The sequence below is a fragment of the Chelonoidis abingdonii genome, chromosome 2 (assembly GCF_003597395.2).
Source record: "Chelonoidis abingdonii isolate Lonesome George chromosome 2, CheloAbing_2.0, whole genome shotgun sequence".
NCBI lineage: Eukaryota > Metazoa > Chordata > Testudines > Testudinidae > Chelonoidis > Chelonoidis abingdonii.
The window spans coordinates 117,630,900-117,653,454 of NC_133770.1; the positions used below are offsets into that span (position 1 = coordinate 117,630,900).

Sequence of the window (22,555 nt, forward strand, 5' to 3'; positions counted from 1 at the left end):
TGCATTATGGTGCAACAGCAGCAGAGCTCTGCTGCTATAGCCCCACAGTGTAGACATGCCCTGAGCCACAATTCCTTTCTTTGGCTGCTCTTGGGTTGTCATAGCCACATGCTGTGCCTTACACAGGGCTGTGCCTAAAGGCACAGTCTAGCTCACCACCTAGCATTGCTAAGTCTTGGCATATTTTGATGCACCTCCAGCAGTGTTGCATACCCTGAGATTAAAGTGGTTCCAAAGAAGCCAATAAAATTTCAATAGTCAACTTGTGATGATTTCAGTGACACTGTCAATTAATTTAAAAAGCACAAGCCAAAGGAATTGGAACACATAAAAACTATGTTTAAATAATGTTGAGTGTCTAAATTAACCCCCTGGTACTAGTTACAGCTTCTCACTTTGTCCTCCTCAACTCATGCTGTTGTGGCTAAGGTTTCGGAGCACTATACTAATTATATAGTATGCCACAGAGGATTTGCTACCATTCCTGGCAGAACAGCTAGAGGCAAAAATAGAGTAAGACGCTTTAATTCCTGGTCTTAGATTTAAGTCAGTACCTGAACATTATTTGAACAGGACTGGTGTGTATATTTTAAATACTGTATGGATCAAAAGCCAGCATCACTTTTTTACATATGATTAATCATAAATTGTGTAAGTATATCCTATGACTAGAGTACTGGAATGAAGAATTTTATTGTTACACTGAACTACTTAATATCTTCCTTCCTTTATCAAACAATATAATCAGTAACCAATGTGAAACCTACAAAGTACAACAAATAACACAATACAATAAAATTGTCACTGGGAATCAAACGCTATAAAACCGCAACAGCCCATGTGAAAAGTTTACAAAGTTTCTCCAAGAGATTTAAGGTGAATCTACTCTAATTGGAGAGTAGGAACACCACATGGTCAAATATGTATTATGACAACTTGCTATTGTGATTGCAAACACATATCCTTGCTCAGGTAAAACTCCCTTAGCTTATATCAAAGAGAAAAATCAAGTATAGGTGTGCATTGGAATTCCTTTCCTTCAAGTCTTGCTCTCATCCCCACAATATGTCATTTGAAATCCCATGTATAACTCCACATTTGTTTTCTTTCTAAAATAATAAATCTGGTTTTCTAGTTAATGTTAAGATTGAGTTTGTGGTATGATGACTTTGGGCCAGATTGGAGAAAGAGACAGAATCAGGGGCATGCGCAGGGATTTAATGTGACTACTTTTGGGAGGGGGAGGCACTTTAAACACCAGCCCATACCCAGTGCCCTGGGCCCTGTTTCCCGCACTCCCCTCGCAGATTGTGCTACCAGCCTAGCTTCTCTGCTTCTGGTGACATCTAGTGGGGCTCAGCAGGAGTGCTAGCTGCAGTGATTTTCCCAAGCATATCTCTTCAGCCATGCTTAACATGACTCTCACCCTATCAGACTCGAGGGAGGGAATCCTGGGGCAGGAGCTATGGCAGAAGCTATGGGTGGTAGCAGAGAGGATTACTGGGGGGCTCTGTGCCCCTGCTTGGCCCCCCTTGTGCATGCTCCTGGGGAGAATTCACTTCAATTGCTCAGGGAGACTCTGCCCTATCACCCAGAAAACTAAAGCAAGAGGCCAGACTTACGTTCCCAAGGAGACAGATTACTGCGCAATGTGATTTATAAAAGCACCTGAGTTAGGATCTGTGACAGTGCCTAGCAAGCACCCCCTCCTCTCCACCCACTAGGGCTGCTGTGGTGAGGAGAATCCAAACTTTTGCTGCTCTGGTTTCCCTAAGGTGTGTTAAGCTTCTGGAGCCTCATCAGTCTGTAGACCTGGTTCATCCCTGGGCCTCTCTGGTACATTTCCTGCACAGTGGCTCTCAGTCTGCTATCCCTTCTCTGAAATGGGGCTCCTCATCTGACTTGCTCTAGGCCCCCAGGACCAGCATTGACCCCCAAGATACCTCGGTTACTCTCCCAGAACTCCACCCAAAAGTTGTGAAGCCTCTGGTTTACTATTTAATGCTCTCAGAGGCATGCAGCAGTTGTGAAGCAGTTAATACACAGTCACACAATTTGCACACAGTTTAATACCTTTATGCGCTTTTATACTTAATCATGTAAAGTACAGGTGAGTACGAGTCATACAGAACAACAAGCACTACATGCACGTCACCTTCTATCTCACCCTTTCCTATGGAGTCTTTGGGGGACAACCTGGGTCCAGGAATCTAGGCAGGCAGAATGTCCCCTGCCTCAGGCAGGCTGCACCATGAAGAGAATGGTTTCTCCCTCATGGACTGGAGAAAATTGTCCCACTAAGACCACCAGCTTCTGTCCCTTTAAAACTTACACCACCCTGTGTCAGGTGACACCCTTTCTCAACTTCCCCCCATGAGTACAATCCCCTACCAGGTGACTTTGTGGCTAAGGTGACTTCCTGGTCAGGAACCAGTCTTTTGTCTAGAGTGACCAGATTTCTAACAATTGGCTAGTTAGCATCAATTACCTCCTATTGTTATTCTTTTGCAACCCACCTTTGGAATCTCAGCCCAACATGGAGGCAAACAGACAATAGAAAAGACATTCAAAATGACAACACAGATACACAGGGATCACAATCTCACATGGAATTAATAAATTGTACAGACATATTCCCAGATCCTCAGAGGCACCTAACTCCCATTGATTTTCAGTTGAAAAATGTCACCCACCTCTAGTCTAGACTAGCACCTACAAATAGGTTAGCTAACTCAAGTTGACTGGCAGTCAACAACAGTAACCGTAGTTAAAAAAGAAGCAAAATTCCAGTGTAGACATACCCTAAGCACCCAAATAAAAGGTATGCATGCAATACAGAGAATCCCTGCCGTTATTTATTAACAGTGCCTTTTCTACTTGAATATTCAACCCCTTGGGGATTTCTTTATTTATATATTTAATTTTCCAGTGAATTGTACTGGGGATTTATTGTGATTGTGTTAAGTCCCTCTATGTTTTCAGGCAATAATGCCGCTTTATTACCGAGAAATAATCACTTGGAATACTATAAATATGCTTAGGGTAATACTGAATATTGAAAACACTTATCAGCCAACAGTGGGCAAATCTTTCACTGCTCTTCACACAGAGTGCTCAAGATGATGTTTGGCTATAGTGACACCAGGCAGAACAATATAATATAAAATGCCAGTTGCCAGAATCAAACCTCTAAAAAGATGACAGCCTAAATTGTAAGAAGCTTTCTGGTACATATTTACACTTGAAGCAGAGAAGGGAAAGAGTAATAGGTCACCTGAATATATATTAACTCAGCAAGCAAAACGTCCCTGCTCCTTTTTACACCTTTTCTTTCAGAGTGAATTTGGTGGTGGTTATGAAAGCTGACAGACTAATAGCACTGGAAATTGAAGTGTTTTATTTATCCCTAGAACAGGGACAGCAGCAGCTTGAGCTTTCTACACTGCTGAGCTCAAGCGCGACAGCCCTGTCAGCTGTCAGAGGAGGATAGTTCATTTTCTGCAGCCTGGTCAGTCCTTGATGTCTCTGTTGACGCTGCCAAGTGCCAACAAGACTGTCAATAGTACTGGTGGTTTCATAATGTGGACACCTAATCAACTAAAAACTGGACTGAGACCACCAGTACATTCTACAAAGGCCTTTAAAAGACCCATCGAATAGTTTTTGCTAACTTCCAATTAGAGATGCATTTGAACTGGTGACCTAGAGACGGGGCCAGATGAACCTATTGTGGGCCTGGCGCCAAACATATTTGTGGGCCCCTATGGGGAATGATTGTAAAAGACAGGAGATTGACACAGAAGTTGTCTGACACAGGTTTTATTTCCAAGTTTAAGTTGTAGATGGAGCTGGCTGCTGCTAGGGTACCAGCAATGGCAGCCATAGGGCAAAAAGAATACATACAAGTATACATAAAATAAATTATAAAAGAAAAAATACAAAATACTAAAAGGGAACCGTCACACTATCGTACCCTTCACATTTCTCATAGGAACTACCAGGATTTGAATTAAATTTTTGTATGAAATTGGGGCAGACTTAAAGCTGTTTTAAAATAAAAAATATGAAAAACATTAATACATTTTATTTACAGTGTCATTATTCATATTAGTCTTGCTTCAGATAAGTAATTTGTATATTACATAACAAGTACTAACGTGAATAACTTACTCAACAAAACCATTGCATGTAGCTATTGTTCTATTTATAGAGATGAAAAATATCTTCAGATTTTTCAGCCTGTCTTTGCTGCAGCAAATGTTTCAGTGAAACTGGAGAAGTGTATAGAGTAAGACTATCAGGTCTTTCTTGACCCATTGTAGCACTTCTTATCCTTTTTCAATGTGAGAAAGACCTTTCTCCACTGCAGTTTGAGACTGGTAGTGTCAGGTAAATGCGTAGTGCAGTAAAGACATTTGGAAAGGCTGTTTGCAAATTATGCATGTTCATTATGGTGAGCATTTGCAGTGGTATAGGCAGAGCTTACAATAATGGCTTGGAGGCAAGTTGCTTTACAGGTGAGCACCATCAAACCCATTTTTCAAAGATCTTTTCATTGAGGTCATCTGAATAGAATTCAGTTAAACTTCTGAGAGACTCTTTAACAGCAGTACTCTCCAGGTCAAAGCAAAGCTGGGCAGGTCATGTAGTCCACAGGCAAGACAATAGTTGGACAACCCACATCAGTGACTGGATCCCCAGAGACCACAAGCGATCGCCAGGCAGACCAAAAACACACTGGGCCGATCCCATGACAAAACTCTTTGGCCAGAAATGGAAAGAACATGCTAGCAACAAAATAGAATGGTGTAGCATCGACTTGCATTCGTGGAGGTATGGACGAGGACAAGCCGGACAAAGGTGATTGTCAAGGTCATCTGTTAAAAAACAGAAACGGTTGTTTATTTCTGAACATGCATGAATTCTTCTGTTGAGATGGCTGATTCAACTTTGAAATTCTCTTCACCAGTCAGCACAACAGCAACACTATCGTCCATGGATGCTAGAACATTTTTTATAGTGGGGGTGCTGAGAGCCACTGAACAAAACTGTAAACCCTGTATATGATGGAAACCACTTCAAACCAGCGGGTGCTGCCACACCCCCAGCACTCCTAGTTCCAGCATCTATGCTATCATCAGCCATATGCTTTGGACGATGTTGCCATTTTAACTGAAAGTTAGTTGTAGAACTCAAAGAGGTTGCAGATTCATGGTATTCCTCAAAAAGTCTCCATTGTGCTGCGAGAAACTCAGATAGTCACCCCAGCAGTGCCAGAGCTGTGCCTAAGTCCATTGTTTCAGACTGCAGAAGTTGATTTGTTTTCTTTATTCTTGTAAGGATATTATTCCAAACTGGTGTCAAAAATGCAGTCTCCAACTGATCCATGGTTTCAACTAATGGGTTTGCGTCTGCTTTTGTGTCACTCTTCTGCAGAGTGTCCACACCAAGAGCCTGAGGCACAGATTTGTAGCTTTTCTAGTTGCACGATAAACTGCAAAGTGCATCTGCTCAAGCTGACCACCTTGTGTCACTGAGGCATGTAGGGAAAAGTTTTCTCTTACTGGCCTCTGATGTCTCCTCCTTCAGAGAATCTCACTAGAGGCTCCAGCGATAAGTCAATCCTCAGAAAAGCACAAACAGTTTTGGGACAAATCAAAAAAGTTTAATTGCATCAGTGCATGACTACGCAGCAGCACCACCATATAGATCAAGTGAGTGGGTCATGTATGGGATGTACACTGCTTTCTTGTTGACCGCAATTACCTGAGCTTGCACAGCAGAATAAGTGTCAGACATGTTACTAGCATTGTTGCTTGTGTGACCTCTGCAGTCCTTTAGATTGATATTTAGTTTGTCACTTAGGGTTTCATTGATAACATTAAACAGATGAAGACCTGTATGCAATGTAATTGGAAGAATTCCAAAACTGTTCCATAGCTTTACAGTTATTCAGCACATAGCACACAGTAAATGTCAGCTGATCAGTATGGCTAATATCTGGCATGGAATCAATGCTGGCAGGCCAGGAAAGAGTCATACTCTGCTAAGAACTCTAAGCAGCCAAGGAAGTTTCTGCTATTAAGACTGCCAAAGGTTTCATTAGTCCTTCTCAGTGCCAGACCTTGTGTTATCAGAAATTTTATTGCTGATACGACTTGCTTCAATACTTCTGTCCAGTAATTTCTTCCTTTAATACACCCATCTGCTATATCTTTATTAAGGGTTTGAGTCTTCGATAAACACACTGTGTAAGTGGGTGAGAGCTTGTCGGTGCTTAGTAAAACTTTCGTGGTCACCAAGTCTGCCAATGTGATCCCATGAATCAAATCCTCTCTTGGCTAGTGCAGATGTGCTATTCAGAGAAAACAATTTGCACACAAAACAGAAGACACAGCCAGTCAATGGTGAGTATATGAGTCAGGGCCTTTCAATAGTTTCAACGTTCAGAGACACTTGATTGAAGGCTATATCACAGAATCTCCTAAAATCAAAAACATTTTAATATTAATGCACACTCTCCAACATTTGAGTTGAAAAAATACACCCTTGTGGGACATTAAGACATAATACAGTAATGAGCAACTTAGAATGTACATTTTTACATTTGGATACAATAAAAATTTGTTTCAATTGTCTCACAAAATTAATGGTTAAGTCAGCCCCTGCTGGAAAAACTTGATCTCATAAAATTACTCGAGTAACGTATAAAAAAACATAAAAAGTTTTAATTACCTTGTTCTGTCCTTATATGGTCTTGATGACATTGCATATTTTCCATCACAATTTTGGCAGAAATGTCTATGCAGTACTGTTGGGTGAAAACATCAACACTCCACAGGGCAGCATCAGAGGAAGGTAATCATGCTGATGTATTTTGCAGCAGCAGTTTTATTGCTGTGTTCTTTATTCTGCAAAAGGATTTCACTAGAAGAAACAGAATGTTCTTCAGAGTCATGATCAATGCAGGATGCACCTGCCGCCATACTAGTGTAATCAATTACACGCTCATCATCATTACTAGTACTGCTAGCAGTATTAGCATCACCACCGAGAGTCTCTGCGTAAGCAATGCTGTTTTGCATTCTGATCATCTGATTCTGCTTTATGCTTCCATTATTGCGTGCCATTTAAATGTTTTTTCATAATTATTTTCTTTATCACTTGGACTTGTTCATTCATTCTACTTTTATAGTTTCCTGCTCAGCACCTCACCTATGCCCGCAGGAGACTACAGTATGTGCATACGCACATTACACCGCTGACAGTATGACACAATGCGCCTCACTGTAAGTGACTGCAGTGCGGAAATACAATGTAAACTACAACACCATGACAACATGTTTATGTGGCACTTAAAATACATACATACTTTTCAAATAGTTTGTTTTTTAAAATGTAACATCAAATTCTTCCTATATACATTTCAATAGAGAATGTCTGTATTGCGATTCACGATGCGTACGCTTAAATCTGTATATGTAGTTGCTATGGGCCCCTTCTGAGTGTGGGCCCAGTGCAACGGCACCATTGGCACCACAGTAAACCCAGTACTGCCTAGAGATTAAAGTCTCTGTAGCTCTTTAATGATCCTTTGAGCTTTCCAGTCACCAAAATCACATTTCTTAAAGCAATCGAGGGGAGAGACAGAGTGAGAGAACAAACATTAGGGATGGATGAATTTTTCTTAGGAATGTTGTCAATTTTAAATTTAGAAAATAACAAGGATTTTTTTATAGGGACCTTTAGCACTTTAAATACTATAGTGCCGTACAAATAATAGAGTAACAAAAGTCTTTGAACATACAGAACTAGCTAACGGAGAGATTTATCCAGATATAGACCCCTATACAAACCCTATCTACAATTAAGTAAGTACGGACAGATTGCCTTTTACTCGGTGGGCATGGAACTGGTGTACTTTTGTAGTATAGTGAAGGTAGGATTCTAGATAGAGCCATTTAGATATTATGTCCTCACTGTGTACAACACAGGTGCATAGATGATCCCCACTTATTAGTATGGAAAGTGTGTTTAAAGCAGAGTCAGGGAGTGGACCAAAGTATCCACCACTACATAGTTCCTCTGGTCTTTTTCTCCCGTCTAGAGAAGGGGCACCGTAGACAGAGGCTATTTACGACAGCCTGTCAGCGGAAGTGGATCTGCTGCTGCTTCACACCCCTGAGCAGAGATTTCTACTCCTGCAGCACTCCCCAGTACCCAGCCAATGTAATTCAGCTACATACTGTGATTGGGATTTGCCCTTTAACATGGGTTTGAAGTGGGAGCTAAGTAATACATTGGCCCTTGTGTAGACCCTGGAGTGAATGGATTTCAAGGTTGTTCTTAAAAGATACACTCAGAAATGAAACATGTTCCTCAAACAAACAGTTAACTGGTTGGGATACTCCAGATTAGTGGATAGACACAACCATCCTATTGACATAGAATGGTATAGGTATAGAAACAGCTACTGGTGTCTTTTAGTTAAGTGTTCCAGAATGATCAGCATCAGAATAGCAATCCCAAATACAAAGGAAAAATAGGGCAGAGGATGAATATTTTATCACTCCATACTTGCTGTACAAATCATATAATGTTATTATCCCTTGCTGTGCAGAAACAAAGACAGAAAATGAGGCTAGATTTCTGAATGATGATAATAATGTGTCAAGCTGTTTGATACATGGATGAAAATATAAAAACCTAAGGTTTTAAGTGTGTTTAGGGATAGGAAGAGAGATTACTACTATACAATGGGAAAAAATCAGAGGTGAATTTAAGTGAGTCTATGGAATCTACAAGAGTCCAAGATGATGCCAATTATACCTCATTTTGGTGCTCTCAATATGGAAGTAACATCAGCAAAGTGTATCCATAAGGCAAAAGTATCAATTGTGTCAGCCTTGAGAAGGAATTACATTACCTTATAAATCTCCACTGAAGTCTCACACAGCCTTGGAAGAAGCCATTTCCTTAGTAAACTAAGCCCTGATTATGTGAGGACAGGGAATTCCTTCCACCAGATGTGTTTCCGAGATACATTTTCTAATCTACCTTGTGAATATTTTTTAGTTTCAAAAAAGTTTCCTTCTGAAATAAAATATAAATCTGAATATCTCTTATTATGTTCCCTCCTAGTGAGATGCTAGCACTGTAAAAAGAACTTTTTAGCACTTTTAAGAAACTAGTACTTTAAAATCATACAAATATCAAATGATAAAAGACAGAAGGAGCCCCAAAGTGGTGTATCTGATAATAGAAGCTGGCAGAGTTATAACTTGGCAAGCATTACTGTCTCTATGAGCACTGATGACCCTATTTACATCAATCATGGGCCCAGAAATATGGTTAGCATGTTAGCCTTGTCAATGATGGCCAGGAAGTACATTTTAAACATAACAGCTGGGTCCCAACAGTTTGATCTGTTCCAATGTTGTGACTAGAAATAACATGTTAAAAAAACAAATCCCATAACCTTGTAAAGAAATGTCTTGATAAATAGTTGAGAGATTCAGACTGAGATTTCCAAAGTCATCAAGTCCAGTCCCCTGCCTTCACTAGGCAGGACCAAGCACTGAGTTTGCCCCAGATCTCTAAATGGCCCTCTCAAGAATGGAACTCACAATCCTGGGTTTAGCAGACTAGGGCTCAAACTACTGAGCTATCCCTCCCCCTTAAAGCAGGACCAATCAGGTTCCCATTAATTTCTAATGGGAATTTGATATGCAAATTCCTGATGTTTTGAAAATTTCAGCCTCAGTAGTCAAAACTGTAGACATGCATAATACCGTTACAATTCTGGCCAGCATTGACTATATGCTAAATGTGAATAACAAGAAAATGTTATAAGTTCAAATAATCAATAAAGGGTTAGACGTCAATATTCAAACATGATGACTCAAATCCAGCATTCGAATACTCATACTGACTCTTTGGTATGTGAAACGGTCATTTATGTACCTCAGTGTGCAGTGGTAGGGTTTGGGTATCTGAGGGCCCCATATCTGAAAATTAGATGACACATGACCTGCCTATCTGAGGAATCAGATTGAAAAATGGTCTTATTTCCAACTAAATAAAACTAGCCTCTTTGGATTTAATAGGACACAGCCTCCAAAGTTCACAGAGCCTTTTAGGTAAAACAGCATGGCTCACAATGGGCCTGTCACCTAAATATTTTTGAAATAAGTGCTATAAACAGATCTCTGTTCAATGACAGACTGACATTATTTTTAAAATAGAAAAAAATATTTCAGAACATTTTATCTTACACACAATCAGTTTCAAAGAATAAATAAGCACTGCCAGAACACACAAATTTTTCTAATACAAACATCCACATAAATCCTGATTTTGCAAAAGAACACATTACCTTTCTGCTATAGATGGTCTTGGGGAGTAAAATTCTTCTCCTGCAAGGTAGCCAACTGCAGTTCCACCTCCGAAATAACTTTTCCTCAAAAAGGGTGCAATTTGGTTGTTTACCAACAATGCTCCTAAACCAGTAGGGAATCCAAAGATTTTATAGAATGAAATGGGGATAAAGTCTGGCTGGTGAACTGTTAAGTCTAATGGGGAGGTACTGACATATGAAGCCGCATCCAGTAGAACAAACCACTTCCCTGGTGTTTTGATGGGGCAGAGCTTTCCAGATTTTATCTCCTGTATCCAGGAAAGAGGATATTTGATACCTGAAAAATTGCTCTGAGCTGGATAACAGAAAAGATGAGGTGTCATGCAGTTCTGTTCTTCAGCTGGTACTCTGTTTTTCTCAGATAATAAAATGTCCTTGGGTTTCACTGGAACAGATAACACATTCATTGCAGTAGTTATCCCCCTCATACCCACCACAGATGTGTGACTGTCAGTTAGGTAACAAAATCGACTGCTGGGGTGCCCCAAGCCTTCAGGCATCCAAGGAAATGTTTCTGCTACCAGCTTAAGTGCAGCTGTACTTCCAGATGTGAAAATGATAGTGTAATCTTCTGCAGTTGTATTGAAGTGTTGTAATATTCTGCAAAGAAAAGAAAAAAAAAACAGACACCAAAGGAGTTATTTTCTTGTATTTCATATCTATTGAGCATTGTATCAAAAAGTAACATTTGTTTTTTTCTTGCTATAAATTATTTTGCCCCAGGAGCTAAATAAAATCTAAGTAGACAGACTTGGCCAAGTACTGTTCACAGTTAGCAGAATGGAGTTGCACCAGTATGAGTGAAGTTACTCTGTTCACGTTTTGCAAAAAGAGTCGTACTGATGTTACTGTGAGCAATGTGTGTCTCAGTCCTACAAAATATGTACCCAACTCTGCTTGCATTGAAGACAATGGCAAAATTTCCCTTGACTTCAATGGCAGTCTATGGTTGGGTGGGTTGAACTCTTCATGAATTTTGCTTGAGTTCTGGTTTTGATCACAAACTTTTAATGAAAATCAAAACTGGGTGAAATTAACACAGTGCATCTGTAAGCGCAGTATCTAATTACCATTTAAGACTTACTTAATCCCAGTTTTGAGGTTTTATGAGTGACTTAAATCGCAAAAATGCCTTCTTCTAGCCCTCCATGCAGGGGTGAATTTTACCCAATATACACAGTGATGGAACAGTCTGTTAGTGTCTTGCATTTTTATTAAAATGAGATAATCGTGTTCTGATTTCCCCTAGTAGTGGTTGAAAAGCCAGAAGAGCACAGTACAGCAATGTTTATTACCGACAGATCATGGTAATTTTTCTTTAGTTCAAGTATTGAACCAGTTTCTTTTGGATATGAGAAATCCTAATTCAGATCCTAGCAAAAACACATTTATTCCATCTCCTGTACTTTTTAGTGTTAGAAATATTATTGGAGAGGAGCAGACTGTTCTCAGAAATCAACAGATGCAAATTTAAGTACTATGGTCACTGTGGGTGTAGAGACAGAAATAAGCTTGAGAAGGTTATCATGCAAGGAAAAATAGTGGGTCACTGTAGTAGGGGATGACTAGCGTGGAGATGGATCGAAGGGGTGTGCAGTAGATCCTTAGGAGTTCAGCTGTTGAGTGTATGAAGTTAGCGATGGATTGAGAAGGTTTCTGAAAATTCTGCTATGATGTCACCAAAAGTAAATGAACTTACAGTTCAAACATCATCATTAAAAAGTAATATCTAGATGGAGACCCACCACCTACTCTGCCCAATTCATAACTTTCAAGCTATTTTAGGTTGTAAGTTCTTTGAGGGCAGATTAAATGTCTTTCTGGATAAAGTAAATTCTAACCTCTCTTATCCATTGTACACCCCAATGAAAGTCAGTGGGATTGTATGGGGGAGTACGTTAGCACAGAAAGTTGCTGTCTGCTTGTAAAATACTTATACAATGATAATTCCACCAACAAAGATAAGAAGGGGGCAGCTGGAATAAGCAGATATACACGGATAAGGCTGTTCTCAGTGCTACCTCGTGGGAGACCCTACATCAGAAGCAACCTCGTGACTGCCACTGATCCACACTGAGAAAACTAAACATGTTTCAGAAGTGACACTTGGTCTTTTAGGAGGGAAACTAGCAGCTGCAACTCTTATGCAGTTTCCTTGCTAGCCACAGGGGTCTTTTCTTACGATGCGCATTCATAAACTTCCATTAACATCACTGGGAGTTGCACACAGTTATTTAAGAGAGAATAGACACGGAATGTGAAGCAGAGCAAATCACAACTCTGACAGAGCAAATCAGTGCATACGTGCTGCTGACCAAGGAGGGAGTTATTAGAACTGGCCCTATTGCAGGTCATTGCTGGGAGTGTTGTAATGTATTAGTCCAGTCTGGTCTGCGGGCTGCCAGTTTTACTCCAAGGACTGGGTTCTACAGCTCTAGCCCTTGATGGGTCCCTATAAACTTTTTAAGTAACAGAAAATCCCTTTACTATGGCAACCAGAAACTAAAAGGTGCAATTCTCTAGGCACCATTACTTTAGATCAACTCGAGGCTCCCTAACCCATGAGTTGGCAGGAATCCCTTACAGTGCAGGGCCTGCCTCAAAATGCTAAAGCTGGGCGTGGCATGCTACTCTCATAGACGTTGGACGAAACAAATAACCAGTATGAGTGATGACTGAGAACTGACCAAAGAGCTAAAAAATCATGCTGAAATTATTCCAACTGCACCTTCGTCGCCACCAGGAAATTTTAATTGTGCTGGAAAGAAAATAGACTGCAGCAGATTTATCCACACACGTGTATTCTACTGAGTATTTTCTTGACTGTACCTTTCGGTCTGGCTTCTTCAGGAATATTAGCTTTTTGAAATGTGATGTAACCAAGGCTCAACTGAGGTCTTCAATAAGTAAAGAAAAACTCTTAGGATTTGCAGTAATATCAGTAGAACCTGAACTTAACCTTTAAATACAACTATTTGATTAATCTGAAAGAAATTAGAGAGGTATTTCTGAAACTGATCAGCTGAGTTTGAGTTCCTGCAAATGTTTATAGTCTGAGAGTGTATTTATATTTTAGGATAATTTATAGAGCAACCATATAGCCACACTCAATTTCCAGCATATTTGTCTTCAAGGGGAAAAGCCTATAATGAGAGATGCAGATTAGCCTGGTGGATAGGACACTGGATTGGTACTCAGGCTCACCTCAGTTTTAATCGCAGTTCTACTACTGATCTGTTGTGTGACCTATGCGAAGGCACCTCTCTGTTTCCTGTCCCAGTCTGTGTCTATTGGGATCTGTTTTCACTATGTGTTTGTATACTGTAGTACCTAGCACAAAGGAGTCCTGATCTTAGTTGGAGCCTCTAGCTGCCATTGTCTTAGTAAGAGGGGACATTTAGGTGGGCAGTGAGAGAAGTGTTCACAGGATGAGAATGTGGGCAGGGAAGAGTGCAGATTTCTCCTTACATTTCCTATGCTTCTGTCTTCTCTTCCTTTTTCCAGACATTTCCTCTGCTCCTTTCTCCTCTTTCTTCCCCTTTTCTACTGTAGGTGTTGACCTCATATCCTCACCACCCACCCAACCATTCATTCTATCACATTCATAGTCCCTGGTCTCCATCCTTTGTACTCTTCTACCTCTGATACTCTGTCACAATCTAGAGCTCATATGCAATGCAGAAAAGGTGAACAGAACCCTGGCTGGGACAGTAGCCCTCTACATATGGTAGTAGAAATGCGGTTGAGCTGTGTGCCCTGATGTTAATCTGACTCAATTAATCTGATTCTCTTCTCATTCATTCACATGAATGCAGAGAGGTGTGAGAAAGGGGGACTAGAATTGTCAGAGATCAGGCCATGCAGCTGAGCCTGGATCAGCTGACTAACTGCAGCTACAACACCTCATTGACCAGAGCACCTGATTGGCTAAGTGGCATTGCCAGGTCCACTCTTAAACCCAGCAATGGCTGTTGGCAGCAACTACTCAGTGCTTAAGCCTTCAGCTGTGATAATTTCTCTGCAATCATGCCCGGCCCTGCTCTGACCATTTGGCATGACTGCCCATGCCCCAGTCCCTGACAAGTCAATTAGCATTTTTTCTCTCGGGGAAAGGGTGGAACAGGAATAAGTAATTTTTTGGTGGATGGGTGAGTCAGTAGGATTGTCTGTGGCCAAAAATATATATAAAAATAAAAATTCCCCTCTCACCCCTATGGGTGGTATGTGTCTTCCTCAACCTCGGGTCCTCTACCAGAGGCCTGGGAGTTTGAGGGTTCTGCGCAGTAACTTAGGCTGTTCCTAGCACTGCACTCCTACTGGGCAGAGAGCTCGGATGAATGTTCCTGGGATCTGTTGAGGCACGCACCCGCTTATGGAGCACAGCCCCGAGGGCTTCCGACCTAAAAGCCTGGGAGCCACTGGGGCCGTTCACTTCCACAATGCCTCAATCTACGTGCCTGCTGCAGGCCCTGGTACGTCCCAGCTTCGCAAATTCATCTTCGGAGGTTGCTGTCACCGCACGTGCTAACTCACCACCGCGTCTTCTGCTCCATTGTCTAATTGACCACGATCTGTTGATGCCATACCGGCCTGTCCGTCCTTGATCTGGAAGTCCACAGAATCTAGCCCCGCATCTCCAGAAACCTTCTGCGGAAGATCTCCCATCATGTCTTTGGAGGGGCCTAGCCCTATACGCTGGAGCAGAGGTTCCGGACACAAGGCTCAGCCACTTGGTTGTGCGTTCAGTGTATGCGTTCCGCTGCATCTCATCCCCACAAGGGTGTTGCGAACTGTTCTCTGAGGCCGTCTTCGAGCACAGGTCTGGCCACGTGGTCTCTCGAGGTGTGGTAGAACCCCATGCTCAAAGTGGATCTGGTGCTGCCATGGCCTGTTCCTGTGCTGCCTTGTATCAGTGCCTCAGTGCTGTCGTGTAGTCTCAGCCTTTCCAGCCACTGGTAGGATTCATGTCAGTCCACCTCAGCTATCGTCGATGGTACAGTCCCAGAGAGAGGTCTTGTCTGTGCCAGGGGCACTTGCTTCTGCTTGGTTTGCTCCTCCATGTCTGCTGCTGCTCAGGCAATTTCTGAGCAGCTCATCTTTGGGGCTCATGCGTACGGAGGAGGCTCACTGGGATGTTCCGGGTGGTCATCCTAGACAAGTGCCTTTGACGGCTACTCAAGCCCCGCTACGCCTTCTTTCCGGTCTGGTATAAGCATCTCCGGGGGGTGTGGATGCTTTGGGGTGGAACCTCGTGCATTAGTGAGAGCTCGGGTTTTCACATCGGCACATGTCCATTATGATGCACCTCCTGTGGGCAGCACGCTGAACTATACGCGTCGAGCTGTCGCCAGGAATAGTGAGACGAGCAGACCGGTCAGGGCTTCCGGAACCGACTGATTGCGGGGATCTGTGTTCTTCCACGAGCCTGGCTCTTCAGGACCTGTCTGTACCTTTTGTGATACTTGGAGTTGCTTGTCTTCCTTGCTTTCCTCATCGTGGTTCCCATGTGAAACTGCGGGATGCCAGGTACTTGTAGCTGGTCTTGTATGTCTGCTATGTGGCGCCGCTGGTATATTCACCCAGCTCACAGTCTTGACTACCTTCCATGGTCAGGTTCCTCCAACCGGGGACCCCCATCTGCTCAGTCCGAATGGACATCCGCGATATCCTCACTGTAGCATCCGCGTCAGGTGGATGCGAGTCGAATGTGCTCGTTGCATCTCTAGCATTATCAGCTTTGATGTCATCCATAGACGGAGGTGGTGATGTGAGTTTCACTCCCTGAACCTGTACCCTGTTCCAGTCCTGTGTTGATTATCTGGCTGAGGGGTTTTAAGCTAATGGCAGAAACAGCAGCGGGGACAGTCTCACCTTGGTATGATGCCACACTTGATGGGCCACTTGTGCAAGTTGCCTTGAGTTGACTTCTAGTTGTTCCATAGTCCCATTGAGTTCTGAGGAAGGTCCTTAGTGTCCTGTTGATCGTTTATAGCGCCAGACATCACAGATCAAACGTGTTTCGGCATTGGATCCATGGCTTTCCTATAGTCAATGCCCGGCTGTGCTTCAGATTGGTCTGTCTAGACTTGCGATCTTGGGGCGACTGCTCTATCTATAGCGTCAACTGGTGTTTTGAGCCTCTGGGTGTTCCCAATGCCTCTTTTTTGTCTAGACTGCTCTCGTACTGCCATGTGGTCTGTAGCTTTGCAGCTATGAGCCTGATAAGCACTTTCCATGTTGTGGGAGGCAGGTTATGGCCGTAGGTTGCCGGTCTGTCCCCTTGCAGGGGTCTTGTGCTGATCAGCACTGTCCCCTTCCTTGTGTTAGCAGTGGGTGGGAGCTGGCTGCTAGCAGCTGTTCATCTGTGCTGCTAGGCGTCGTCATGCACTGCTGTTATATTCTTAGCAGGTCGGTGTGGTCATAGGTCTGGGTCCAGATTGCTGTCCAGCTCTTCCATGTGTTTGACCCGCTGCTGGATGTCTCTACTGTTGATGGGTGATGGTTTCTGTTCTGGGAGATTGCTGTGCTCCGTTCCAGGTTCAGTGCAAGCCCACTTTGCTACTGGTGTTTATGAGTCTCTCTTCTCTCATATGTCTTTACAGTACTGTTCAGTTTTCTGCTGCTGGTGGCTCTGCTGTTATGTGTGTTGGGCACTGCATGTTGGGAGTACACCGTTGGATTGGTTCTCTTGGAGTAACAGGGCATTTACGTTTTTGGCTGGCCTGGGCTCTGCTGTTTAGTGTGTTGTTGCATCTGCAAGTTGGGAGTACCTGGAGGTTCCTTGGAGAACAGGCTTTACTTTTTGGCCTCTGCTTCTCTAGGTATCCTCGTAGAGAGCAGGTGCTTGTGAGCCTTTGCCTGGTTGTTAGCGTCTCTAGGCTTCAGATGGATCAGCCTTCTTTTTTCCAGTAGCCCAAAAAATTTCCTTTTAATCCTTGAAACTCTTACCAAAACTCTTCTGGTTAGTATCACCAGCTGACTAAGTCTCTCCGAGTCCCTTGATCTTACCTCCAACCCTCATTTTCCAGGGTGGGTTACTACTTGTTGTCTTCTTGATCGTGTAGCCAAGCATCTCCAGGTTAACAGAGGCTGAGCGGTATACCAGTTCATTGGTTGAGATGGTGGCTAGTAGGCGATTGTGATGATGGGGCTCTATTGAGCAATCTTCTAACTACTATCTGATGGTACTTCGCCACTGAGCCTTGGTACGGCCGAGAGATGGACTGTAGCTAGTTTTTTCCATGATCTTAGGCCTCATATCAGCGCTTGCTCTGCAATGGAGGGGTGACAGTGAAGTTTCTGCTTCAGTTGGGCCGCATCCACTTGTCTTGCCAAGTCTTTGGAGTCTGGATGTAATGTGGAGTTGGTCTATCCAACTGTGAGAGCGCTATCCTCTGTTACTAGTTGAAGGCTGGGTAACTCGCTGTTCTCGTAGTGTGGATGTAAAGGTCTTTTTGTCCATGTCCACAGTCCCCGATATCGTTTCTATATCCCTCTCATTAGGTTCTAACTGTTGTCAGAGCATTCATCCCAATTCCAGTTCTCTTGTCTCCATGAATGTTTGATTCCAGTAGCCCACTTATCGCAAGATTGCCTGGTTCCTCAACATTGGACGCGGAGCCTTGCTTATCGGGCGACGTCGAGGCCGCATGAACTCTCGCTAGTTCGTGTCACTCTCATATTTGAGGTAGGCAGCTGAAGCGTTAGGGGGTCTTTTGCCCAAGGACCCCTACTGGAAAGTTGGGTACCAACCGGGATTTGAACCCCGGTCTCTCGTATCAAAGGGCGGTCTCCCGTATCAAAGGGCGGCGCTCTTAACCACTACGCTATCCAGTCGCATATATATATATATTGCTAAGATCACTTCTGTAGCCATGATGTAGTGCATGTAACATTAAATTATAGCTAGCGCTCTCTCTCTGTGTATGTGTATATGTGTATATACACACACAGACACACACACACACACAGATTATAGTTAGGGTCTCTCTATTTTTTTAACTGAGTTTTGAAAGCATTTGCAAAAAGCTAGACTCTATACACAACAAGTCAACCTCTATAACACAGTGAGCTCTTTATGTGTTGATGTGTCTCTGCATTGTAGCAAAATATATAATCACTCTCAAAGGATACATTTTGAGCCCACAGTTTTATTCCAGAGACCAGGTAATGTGAACAAACCACTCAGATTTAGCATCTTTTCATAAGAGCAGAACAGCCATAAAGAAAATTTTATACTGAAGGAGCTTATCAGATCTGCCTCAGCTGAGCCCTCATCTACCTTTTAAACATTCCTTGCTCTTCTCCCCAGCCAGATTTTCTGTGCTGCAGAGCTGAGCTGGAAGAGAGGCAGGCCTAGAGAGAGGGACAAATTCAACCCCCGAATACGTAGGTGCAACTCCCACTGGGAATTGTACTCACTTACCTCAGCACTAAATTTGGCCGAAGACTTAAAATGACAAAAGCTGAGATACAGGAATGGGGTTTAATAAAACCAGGCTGTTGCCTAACAACGCCGAGCAGAGCAGGTGAATACTGTTGTAATAAGACACATGAATATTTCCCATCATTTAAAGGGAACTTGAGCGTACACGCAGCTTTGCAAACCTACAGCGGAAAGTCTCTTTTGGTTTCGGGTTAAAAAATAAGGATATGTAATTCAACTATGTAGACTTGAAAGAGTCATATATGCTCTATAACTGACCTTGAAGAGAAATCCATTTTTAATTCTACTTACTTTTATCAGTTAAATTTAGGAGCAGTGAATAATTTTTGGAATAAAATCTACAGAATATTTTTGCTGTATTGATTCCAAATATTTCACTTCAGCAGCTGCAGGTGACTGTTTCAAACAAATGAATCAAGATTTAGGGTAAAAATTAAGTGCCTACATGACTTAGAAGCCTAATGGGACAGATTTTCAAAGGTATTTAGGCACCTAAAAGGCAAATAAGTGCCTCCTGGGATTTTCAAAAGCACCTAAGCAAGTTAGGAGTCTGGGTCCAATTGTCTTCAATGGGAGTTAGGCACCTAATGGGATTGACAAAAGTGTGTAAGGCAGGTTAGGTGTCTATCTTTAAGTGCCTGAATACCTTGAAAATTTGACCCTGAGCGACTTTTGAAAAAAGGGACTTAAATCCAGATTTTTAAAGTTATTTACGGGTTGTTCCACTCATTGTCGCAGTGCCCAACTGGTTTAGGAGCCTAAGCCTCATTTTCAAAAGTAACAGGCATTTAGGCACCTAACCTTTGAAATTAATAGGAGTCAGGCACCTAAATATCTTTGAGGATCTGGGCCTAAGTTACTTTTGAGATTAAGACAGGCATTGCAGTGCTGAGTGGAGCAACACACGAATAACTTTAAAAAATCTAGGCCTGAGTCTGATATTACTCCTGTTCAAGAATTTATAGTCTACACTTGAACACAATGCTGATGAAAAAAGTTGACCTCGGAGCCCCTCAGAATAAGGTTTATAAAAGAAATACCAGCAACCCCTGAACCAGAGCAGCACTGCCATAACTAAATCAGAGTACTTAAGGGTGGTAGCATTCATATTTCTGAATGAAAACTGCAATTCACAGTACTATAGTCTCCTTTTTGATGTAAAGATTAGGAAGCACTGGCTATTTATTAAACATAGACTCCCTAATGTTCTGTGTCTCAGTAGAAAACATATCCCATTATAGTGAAATGCAGTTCACGTTCATCACCTTTATTACACTCTTGAAGATTTTATTTATTGCAGTACATAAGGTGGTGGTGTCAGCGGGACTAGAGTCTTGCTGTAGGAAGCTCTGACGGCTTGATTACTGTAGCTCACTGCTGCAAGTTGTAGTCGTATTTTATATTGTTACAAACTTTCACCTTCCAAAAAACTTGCAGCAAGAAATGATTACCAGGATAATTGTTTCCTTAAAGATACCGATGCCACTGCCATGTGGGGGATGATGAATGAAAGTCTGAGACCTGACTTGCTCCTTTGCTCTGGTGTGAGCAGGGTCTGACAGGGCTGAGGTGGCAGCAGGCCCAGGTTTTGTAGTCCAGCAACTGGTGTTGCTCTGCAATGCTCCCTCTATAAGCTGATCAAAACAGGAGAAGGAGCTCACAGATTCTGGCGGGGGTCACCACAGATCTTGAATTCAAGTGCAGAGAAAGTGCCAGCAGTCACTGGTATTTAAAGCACCATGTCATCTAGATGATCGCTAACCAGGGTGAGACAACACTATGGTAAGACTACCAGTGGCCATCTACACTAGCACTTCCACTGCGGCTACCAATGGCAGAGCTGTAGCAGCCCTGGAGTAATGGTGCAAGAGTTCTCCATCCCTAACAAGGCTAGTGTAGATGCAGCCTTGGACTTTCCATTTTCCTCCTGGAGGATAAATGATGTGAGATGATTTGACCCTTAACTGTCTTTGTTTTGTTTTTATGCTTTTAGGCTTTAAATACTTCCAAATGGTGCTACCTTGCAAAGTGCTGCCTCTACCCTCTCTACTCTCTGAAAATCAAGGGGAATGAAAATTTTTCCCAAGACTTTTAAAACCCTGCTAAAAACTCGCATTGCTTCATTTGCTTTCCATGTTACAATATAATTAAAACTGGCTCCCATATATTCATGTAACTGTTAGCATGACCCAAATGTGGCAAAGCTGTTTGTGATTTTTAGTACTGACGTTTACATTCAATTTTGAATTGGCTTTTTTTCTGCTGGTGCTAGTTGACAAAGCCATTTACTCACAGTTAGGGCAAGCAATCACGCCAAAAGATTTCTGAATTGAAGATACAGCCATAGTATTAATTTAAATTATGCTCAGCAAACAGGGTGTCATCACTAGCTGCCCTTGTGCACATAATCCTTTACTTTTATCATAATTGAATACTGTTGTTACCATGGTGCTCAGAGGCTCCACTCAGAGACTGTGGTGCACAGTCCTTTCCCCAAAGACTTCACCATCTCTGTGCTGTTCTGCACTGCAACCAATCTCTCTCTCTCTCTTTGAAAAGGTGTAACATTTCTCATTGATCAGCTAAGGGCCTGATCCTGATCCTGTTCCTGGAGAAGTCAGTTGAAAGACTGACTTCAGTTACAATCCTGCTCCAAATACCTGACTTCAGTGAGGACTAAAATGACACCCTAAAACAATGTACACCGTTGTAGTGTAACAACATCTGAACCGGACCCAGCTGTGTCTCCATGGAGTCATCATACTGCTGAACCTGCGATATGTAGCAATGACCCTTTTAGTGTGTTCTTATTTCCTTCTTTATTTACATGACCCATAGGCACAGTACCCTCAGTTAGGGTGAAATCCACCCCAGTGCAAAGCCATGTGCATCACTTAAAACCAATAGCACACTCTGGCATTTTCCCTTCTTTCCCTGCAGGCAGTCGTAAAAGAGGCAGCATAACATAACTACTTACCATTATAACCCTCATCTGAGCATCGATTATCTGAATTAAATAGAAAGCTCTTCAGGAAACATCTTGTACATTGTCGTGCAGAGATAACATTTCTTCATTCCCTGTTTTCCACAGCATCAAGTGAAATGGCAGTTCTCCTTTCCTTATAACGTACATCTCAATTCTTAACCAAAACCAATTTGAAACCTATACATGTTTTATACAGTAAGCATCTTCAAGCAGGAGCCTACTCTATCCAGTTTATCTTTCCAAAGCAAAAAGTTCTTTGGATGAGAAAACATATAAGTTTTTCTTAAAACTGTTTTCAGAACAAATCTAAGGTGCATTATCACCCCTACATGCACACCAAATTAGGTGCAGCTCCACTGGCTTCAATGAAGTGACCCTCATGTAAATGAGAGCTGTATTTAGTCCTGTGCATTTCTCTTTCAACATCCTTTTAGTTGCCTTGTTCAGCTTCAGTCTTCTTCTTTCTGCTGCCAACATGCAAATTACAATCATGCTCCAAATAACTGATTCCCTACAGTTACACTACTCAGGCCTGGTCTACACCACGCATTTAAACCGATTTTAGCAGCGTTAAACTGATTTAACTGCACACCCGTCCACACTACGAGGCCCTTTATATCGATATAAAGGGCTCTTTAAATCAGTTTCTGTACTCCTCCCCAACGAGAGGAGTAGTGCTAAAATCGTATTACCAGTTCGGATTAGG

At 42.3% G+C, this 22,555-nt stretch overlaps 1 protein-coding gene across 2 annotated transcripts in view; it reads right to left on the reverse strand.

Moving 5' to 3' along the window:
- Nucleotides 1-22,555, reverse strand: part of MOCOS (molybdenum cofactor sulfurase) — a 381,792-nt gene that overhangs the window by 210,079 nt on the left and 149,158 nt on the right. For both annotated transcript variants that reach the window (XM_075062631.1, XM_075062632.1), the window contains exon 4: nucleotides 10,376-11,017. In XM_075062631.1, the coding sequence (XP_074918732.1) occupies nucleotides 10,376-11,017 (642 nt within the window). The remainder of the gene's footprint in view (nucleotides 1-10,375; nucleotides 11,018-22,555) is intronic.